Source organism: Humulus lupulus, chromosome 4 (assembly GCF_963169125.1).
Source record: "Humulus lupulus chromosome 4, drHumLupu1.1, whole genome shotgun sequence".
Taxonomy (NCBI): domain Eukaryota; kingdom Viridiplantae; phylum Streptophyta; class Magnoliopsida; order Rosales; family Cannabaceae; genus Humulus; species Humulus lupulus.
This window is the reverse complement of record NC_084796.1, coordinates 235,916,652-235,925,508: the sequence shown is the minus strand read 5'-3', so window position 1 is coordinate 235,925,508 and position 8,857 is coordinate 235,916,652. Positions and strand designations below refer to the sequence as shown.

The 8,857-nt window shown below is 34.2% G+C and overlaps 1 protein-coding gene across 1 annotated transcript; it reads right to left on the bottom strand.

Moving 5' to 3' along the window:
* Positions 1–5,922: 5,922 nt before the first annotated feature.
* Positions 5,923–7,495, bottom strand: LOC133831350 (cytochrome b-c1 complex subunit 9, mitochondrial). Its single transcript, XM_062261608.1, has 3 exons — positions 7,259–7,495; positions 6,611–6,658; positions 5,923–6,185 (listed from the first exon to the last, which is right to left on the bottom strand). Exons 1-3 carry the CDS (start codon positions 7,376–7,378, stop codon positions 6,135–6,137), a joined length of 219 nt encoding a protein of 72 aa, XP_062117592.1. The 5' UTR covers positions 7,379–7,495; the 3' UTR covers positions 5,923–6,134.
* Between the last annotated feature and the right edge of the window lie 1,362 nt (positions 7,496–8,857).

Genomic DNA, 8,857 nt, shown 5'->3' with positions numbered 1-8,857 from the left:
AAGAACTAGAACCAGATAGTATTGACATCAAGTTTAAAGGTCATGTTGTCCATAACTAGCAAACAAACTAAGATCTAATGCCTATTTGGTTTACATCAAGTGCAAAGGCCATGTTGCCCTTAGCTATCAAAAACATAAGATCTAGTGAATTCAAGTATTTACAAAAACATCAAAAGTCCCTAACTAGACATAAATTAGTTCATTCTCTATCTTCAAAAGCTTTGTCAAAAGTGTGAACATTCTTCTAGCAGGTTGTCTAGGCATGTTATGTGGACCTAGTCGAAGGACCACCTTGCTGAGAAAGGTCATGTTGTCTGGCTCGAGTTTTGGGACCCCCTTGCTGAGAAAAGCTTTGTTTTTGCTTTATCAATCGTTCTTTTCTGTTCTTTGTTGCTTCAGTGGGATTTGCAGCCGGTGGCCTACCCCTTTTCTTTTTAGCAGGAACCTAACAAATAAAAAATTCATGGAGTTAATCTGGTGTAATCTTTCATCAATGCATTACCTGAGCATTTGTTATAATAATGCATTACTTGAGCATTTGTTGGGTTGGGGCATGTTTTGCTTGTGTGGCCTGGCTGTTTGCACTTTTTGCACAAGTGGATCTGACCAAACCTTCGAGTTTTTGTTGAACTTGGGGGTGGTTCATCAGACTCTCTTCTTCTGGCCTTTTTTGGTCTCCCTAGCAAATTAGTTTCAAAAAGTGGGTATATAGGGTTCAAACCAGTCTCTGGCCACTGCTCTGTGCTTGGCATAGGGTATATGATTCGTGCATAAGCTTTCAGAAATGCCTCTTTCTTATAACATTCATGGATATAGTCCATTATCTCTGCCCCACTTGTCCATATGGCAGCCAGTGCGTGACCACACGGGATACCAGTGAGTTGAAATCTTCGGCAACTACAAGTCCTTTTTTGCAAATCAACATCAAATGACTCATTATTTGGGCAGTCAACTTGAAATTGATAAGTTGCAGCCCTAGTAGTCAGACAATTCTTGGCAATACTCTTGTTCTTCTCCACTACTTGCAATATTATTTTCCCCACGGGATGTATCCACTTCTTCAGACTTTCCCTCTTATTGAAAAACCGACTCATTAACCAATAACGAATCTTTTCTAGCAAAGTAATTATCGGCTTGTCTCTAGCATCAATTATTGCAGCATTAAAAGATTCACAAAGGTTGTTTAACAACATATCACATTTCACCATTTCACTAAAATGTGACCTAGACCACTCGGATGGAGTCTTTAGTGCCAACCAGTTGTAAGCATTTTCACTAGTTTCCCTTAACTCTCTCATCCTCTTTTGAAACTCTAGAATAGTGGTTGCCTTTGCTGCTGCCCATAGTTGTTGTTTCAATAACAAACTTGGGTGGTCTTTCTTGAAGTTGGAATGCAAGTGCCTAACACAATTTCTCACCTCTGCACCCTCAAAAATAGAAGCAATAGCATTCTCCAACCCTTTCTGCCTATCGCTCATCATAGCAAACTGAGAAGGCCTGTCAATATCTAGATCTTCCTTCAACAATTCTAAAAACCAAGACCAAGTGTTAGTGTTTTCTTTCTCATAAACTGCATAAGCAATAGGATACATTGAGTTTGTTGCATCTATTCCTACTGCAGCCAAAAGCAATCCTTTACAATACCCTTTGAGGAAGCACCCATCAAGACCAATGAGTGGTCTACAGCCAGATCTGAAACCTTCCTTACAAGCTTTTAAGCAGATATATACCCTCTCAAATATCCTTTTTCCTTCTACCATATTTGATTTGATGATGGCAGTGCTACCTGGGTTTGTAGCCAATATCATTTTGCAGTAGTCTTCCAAGATAGCATACTGCTCAGAGACACTACCTTCAAGCAATATTTTTGCTCTGGCCTTTGCCCTGTAGAATACCCAATTAGAAACATGTGAGTACTTGGTTTTAGTTGTCATCTCTCTAAAAGTCTTATACTTCATATCTGGATTGATTCTGAATTGCTCTAAAAAATACTTAGACAACCAGGGAGCATCGACATGACTATTATTAAGGACCAAACCACAGTTGTGGTTATCTACTAAAGTCTGCACTTTGAAAGTAGTGTTGTCAGCTCTTGAAACACTTGCATACAACAACCAAGGACATTGTTTAGCTTTGCATTTGACCCTAATTCTTCTCATGTCATTGCTTACATATTTAAACTCTCTATTACTTTCAATAAAGTACTCTTTAATAGCAGTCCTCAGTAGTTTTGCAGTCCCAAATTCCATTCCCAATACAAATTTGAAATCCTTAAAGTTGGACCTAGGGTTGTAATGTATTTTTGACTTCCTAGGCCCAACCTCTTCACCATCACTTCCAAGACTTTGCAAGTCTTCTTCAGTGTCCACCCCATCTGACTCATCTCCCTGAACACCTTGGCTGCACAAATTTGTCACACTTCCCCACCATTTAGTTGGATCAGATGGCCTACCCATCTCTTTTTCTGCCTCAACCTCTTGCTCATACTCCTCATCGTTTAACTCAAAGTCTTCCTCTTGCAAACACCCTCTTGACTGCCTCTGATTAGAACTTTCAGGCATCTCATGTCTTGCATCATTCACTTCATCTGGCAGGACCTCCTCATTTTGTGTGTCAGCTTGAGGTATGGGTGCATCATCCCCAGCATCCATTTCAACAGCTGCTTCCTCACTATCCGAAGCAAAATGGGCATAAAAATCATCCTCATTCCCATTCCCTTGTTCTGCCTCATCATCATCACCATACTCATCATCATCACCATAATCATCACCATACTCAGTTTTCTCACTATCTGATGACAGTTCCACTACAGGTATACCCACCACATCAGGCACCACATCAGTATCGGATGGTAACTCCTCAATCACACATCTCCTTAATATTTTAGGGGGAGGGTCAGGTATATGGGGTACTGCAGTGGGGTCTTCCTTCCATTCCAAACCAAATGTAGCCTCAGGTAGGACCAAATACACTTCAACCTCTGAAATTCTCTTGACATCCAGTTCATTAAGTATTTCTGAAGCTTCCTTAGGCCCAACAACCATCTTCCCAGCATTAAGATGCTTCCCATGTGGCTTATATAGAAACCCGAAAGGCATAGAATAACCTAATTTGCTAGCAATATCCTCTAGCACAAGCCTGCTGAATTTTCTCTTCGAAACATTGTCAAAGTAGTCTATTTGCCCTTTCTCATATCTTTTATTACCAAAGGGCGTGAACCAATGCCCCCTATGATGCAATTTGACTGTAAACTTCTCACAATTTTCACTTGTGTAAATTAAAGTACAATATACACCAAAACAGCAGTACACAGGGGAAGCAAACCAAGTCAAAAGTAGTACTAGTGAATAAAATAGTCAACAAAGAATCAGATGCACTATTTTACTCCACAAAAAATGTCAAAACCCCAAAATGGTCACATAGAGATTCCCACAAAAATCCATACGTATGGACCCCACTGTATAATCTTAAATATGCTTTAAAGCATCTCCACCAACTAGAACCCCAACAAACTTGATATAAAAAATGTAAAAAAATTAACTCATTTATAACCCCCAAAACCGAACCCCCAAAACAGAACCCCCAAAACACCGACAAAAAATTTGAAATGGGTTCTAGCAAACTTACCGTACGCTGGTGGTGGGTCGTTAGGTCCCCTACGTTTCGCCATAATGATCGCCGTCAACGTCTGCAACTCAGTTCGTCTTCCTACTTTGTCCGAATGCTTGAAATCGTTTCTTCACTTGAAATCGTTTCCTTCTTCCTCATTCAGAAGAATGCTTTTTGTCTTCAACTTAGTTTTTCCAGTTGTTAGTTTTTTTTCATTTAGATGGTTAAGTTTTTTTTTTTTATGAATTAAAGATGGTTAAGTTTTTAGTTATATTAGTTTTTAGTTTTATTTATTAGTTTTAATTTATTATATCAGAAACTTTTTTTAAAAAAAGGATTTAGGTGACTTGTAATATTTAAAATTACGTGGGCCAATTACAAAACGTCAGATTTACCTCTACATGGCACTTGGCGGTCAGGTACCAACGGATGCCAAGGATTGTTGACAGAAGGTATTTTTACCGCAAAAAACAAGAGTTAGGTATTTAAGTGTTATAAAACCAACAACTTAGATATTTTCGCCGCAAATATCCCTTTTTAAAATTACAATTTGTACTACAAGACCTTATTCTCTGTCTTTCTTCTCTTGTATATCATATAATAGTCATTACAGAGTGATTCTAGGCTATATAAATGGTTCCATATATATCTATACTATGTTAGTGACATTTTCGTTGAACTGCTATAACAGGTTGTAAATTTTTTATTTTAAGAATTAAATTAATAATTATTTCTTTAGGAAAATTAAATTAATTGTTTATTAATATATACAAACCAGGTTTGTATACATTGATGAAACCCTTTCATGTCTTACATTTCCTCATTCTTGAATTGAATGTTGTGATGCACGTAAAAGAACTCATCATTCCTTTTTTTTTAAGTAAGAAATCGTCATTCTTGAATTGAAGAAAAGACATTCAATACAAAATAAATCTGATGCTTTTTTTTTCCACGTTATTTATTTTATTGGAGTAACAAAAAGGAACAAATGCAATCCTTCTCTCTTGTATATTCATCCCATCTCTAAGCAACATTTGTTAATTTTCTCGAACGACCATAGCATGAAAGTTGATGATTTTTTTAACTTTTTATTTACAGTAAATATAAAATTTTAAGTGATTTAAGTGCTAAAAAATTTATATTGGGACTTAAGTAAATAAAAAATTACAATTACTAAAAGAACCCTATCTAATATTTTAATTATTTTTTTTTACTAATTACCAATTATAATTAAATTTATTTTTGAAATAAAATAAATCTTAATGGTGTTTTACAAGGAAACAAATTCTTTTAAACTAATAATATATATAATATTAGATTATAGGTCACTCATTAAATATTTTTAGATAATTATTAAATTAATCACAACTATTTAATATCAATCCAATGGATTAAGAGTATATTTTGGATGTAACTGCTTACACATATATATGTGTGATATAAAAGATGAAAAATTAATGTAATGTTTGGATGTGATGATGGAGTTGTTGTCTTGTTGGACATGACTATAATCTTTACGGAGCTTTGAAGTTTGAACTTTCAATAGTTTTGTTTAGTAAAGCATAAACAAACTGTAATAACGAACTTACAAAACTAATTAAAACTTAATCTTGAAAAATGTCATTTATAAAATTGAGAAGAATCAAACGAGGTAGTAAAAATGAAAAAGAAATAGAAAAAAAAACCGTATATATGGTAAATTCTCTATAAATTATTAAAATATTTTTTAATTAATTATGAACACAAAATATTTTAATAGAAAGTCTACATTTAAACAAAAAAAACTAAAATAGAACCTAAAGAGAAAAGTTTTGGCAAAAGTAAAAATGTATACACGGTGGATTTTATATATTTAGATGAGGAAAATAATAAATAATAATGTCGAGGATGGAAAATATTTTTTCTTAGGGGAGTATTATTTGTTTAGTTGTTTTTTTCAAAATTAAAATTAGGCTGAGAAGAGGGTGGAAAAAAAGATGTGAAATGAAGCACCCATACCGATTAAGCTAGTCGATCCCTCAATATCAATTGATTATTGATAGAGCGAGTAGCCTGTAAGAGGATAAACCAAAATAATTTCTAATGTGAATATTTTACACCAAAAAACACAGTTAACTAGTATAAGACAAATCTCTCAGCTAAACACTCAAAAGATATGATCAGCTAGCCTCTACACATGAGCAATGAGTTCTATAAGCATTTCGGAAATCTCTTGGCATACACTATACAGATAACTAGTATAATACAAGAAGTTGGGGGGAATGAAAATATAAATTAGAAAAATAGAGTGTAAGAACAAGAACATAACAAGAATAGAACCGAACCAATACAATGCTCCTCATTGTAGTAAAGGAAATGAAAACTGATGAAACAACTCCAAACTCCCAGTTCAATGTAACAATCATTAAGTGATAAGTTTAATTCACCAAATACTTATTGCAAAAATTGGTATAGCTACAAAGTGCATATTGCATGCTTTGTTCAGAGGGAATGAAAATTATAAAAAAGTCAAGAGATTAGACAATTCATTCTTCTGACTGCCTTTGCCCCAAAACTGGAATATCTTCATATCGTTTCTGCATCAATAGACGAAATATAAACTCAAATCAATATTAACACCCGTAGAAAGCTACAATAACCCGAAAGTCATTGATACTAACAAAAGCTCATATTCCATCAAAAGCCTCCCGGTTAAAACTGCTTTCTAGTCATTCCCCTCCAAATTTGTTCCCAGAATTAAAAAGCATCACATAAAGAGAATTAAATTTTGTAGCAGCAGTATGCCTAAAATGTAAAGCAATAACGAAATAATCTTTAACAGATCAGAATGACACTCATATTGAGTGTGTAATGCAAACATTAAATACCATGATTTCCAATAACCCACAAGTTCTTCAATCAAATGATTTCATAAAGACGAATGGGACAGTAATTGTGTTTGATATAGAGAAATAGCATGTTTTAAACATAAATTGCACAAAATGGTTTAGAAGTGCTATACCCCAACATTGTTGTACTCCCAGAGCTTATGAACTCCATAATCCACAGCCTGCAAACTCAAAAACCATATATCATAAATAACCCTCGGAATAAATACCTAAATACCTATTCTTCTTTCTAGAGGAAAAAACTATATTAACCAAATGACAAAAAGAATTTCTTTCAAAAAAGAACAAGCAAACAACCACAACAATAACCAAGTCAATTCGACCCATCAATGATCAACAAATTCAAGTCAGGAATAAACTATTTTTAAGTCTTTTAGCTACAAGAAGATACAGACGACCATAAAAAGGGTATTTAAGCCAAAAACTGAGTCTTATGACTGATCATAGAGACAATAATTGCGTATTTACCAAAAAAAAAATCAATATACTTTTTTTATTCGAATCAAAGCTACAATTCTCAGAAAACTGAGATCATTAGCAAGACAAAAAATAAATATTTTTACCCATTTCTGCAACAAATTAAGCGTAGTACCCCCTTTAATCAAATAGAAAATATATAAATATCTATGAATTCGACCCTCTGCCCTTAGAAATAATAATAAATAATCAAAATAAAATTTTAGCCCATTTTATTTTCAGTCTTTGATTTTCTAGAAATAAGATCGATGCAAACAGTCCAGATCAGTATGTTGGGTACTCACTCTTTCTCCGAGGAAAGCACCAGCGATGACGAAAGTCACGTAGACAGAGTTCCGGCGCATAATCACTTTGTAAAGCCCTTCAAAAAGGCCACCGCCGGTTCGTCGAGCTGCTGAATCCATGGCAATCTGTTAGTCTTCCCTAACCTCTCTCCCTTCTTCCCGTCGGATCTGTAACCTAGGTTTACAGAGAGCACTGTTCGTTCCCAAATTTAATTTACGGAAGTTTACAAAGAAATCTACACGGGGAAGCAAATTAATTGGTAAACAAATGTTTATGGGCCTATTTTAGAATTGGATTTCAAGCTCCCAAAAGGAAGAGAATGGGCTGGGCCTCATTGTTAGTTTTTTTCGGATGTTTACAATTATATACATATAATATAAAATAATTACAAAAATCACCTACAAAATTTTATTTACAAAAATATCTTACCACATCATCAAAAAATATTTGTTTCTAAAAATAATATACCTGAATTAGAAATATTCCTGAAATCCTAAATTTCCCATATTTCTGGGTTTGCAAAAGTAGCAATTTGGTTACTTATAATGATATAAGTTATCGATTAGTCATTTTTTATTATAAGTTTTATGTTTAGATCATATTATTTCAGTACCTTGGGGTTACCTCCAAAAATTATTTGTAGACGTCTTAATATACCAATCAGTTATTTTTAGGTTTGTTAACGTCATTTTTCGTCAACTTAAATTTGAAGAGCACTAAACAATATTTCATAAAAGAAGAAAAGAACAGTAGAATTTTAATGTGGTTCAGCAGTTAAAATCTGCCTAGTCCACCAGTCAATATTATTAATTCGTAATATTCTCTCAAAACTTTCTCAGAGCAATTCGACAGAGTATTCTCAGTGTCAATTTGTGCATGAATACAAATGAAAATTACCATGCTATTTATAAGCCTGGTTAGGAGAATATCTTCCCCTAATTCAGGGAAGTTACAACCAATTATTCAAATCTGGAATAAATGTAAATATATACATTAAATACATAATATCTCATAATAGTTGGGATTTTATATCAGATAACAACAAATCCCTAAGAAATAGAGATCTTTTAACAATTGTTGTGTGCAAAACGCATTGCTGACCTCAAATACACGGTTAACACGCTTTTGAGATCGACCAATACTTCGAGCTCACTATTCCAATCAGCCTCCTCCCCAGTTAGTGATTTCATCGAACTCAATCTTCGGAGACCAATATCTTCGAGCTTACAACTAAAGCTCGAATAACACTCATATGCGTCGGAAAAGATTATTTCTTTCGAGCTTGAAGCTTAAGCTCAAACCTTTTAAACTTGTGCTTGATTGCCAAAAAGATCGGGTCAGGAATCATGCATATATATACAAGTTGTAACGACCCAAAAATGCTAATAGGGTTTAGTGCCTTGATTAGCATGTCGGGAGGGCATAATTGGATATATGTGTGTTTAATTGGTTAAATGCATGACTATGTGGCATGCATGATTTATATGATTATGTGAATATATTATATGCGTATTTATGAGTACTAGATATGCATGTGGGCTCTTTATTGTTTACAAGGGCATATCTGTAATTTTTGGCCCGTTAGGGCATAAATGCGA

Excerpts from the sequence above, each read along its gene's own strand:
- LOC133831350 (XM_062261608.1), bottom strand. The coding sequence starts at position 7,378 with ATGGATTCAGCAGCTCGACGAACCGGCGGTGGCCTTTTTGAAGGGCTT. Across the intron at positions 6,659-7,258 it reads GTGCTTTCCTCGGAGAAAGA|GCTGTGGATTATGGAGTTCA; the intron begins GTGAGTACCCAA and ends TTGAGTTTGCAG. Across the intron at positions 6,186-6,610 it reads GGGAGTACAACAATGTTGGG|AAACGATATGAAGATATTCC; the intron begins GTATAGCACTTC and ends CTATTGATGCAG.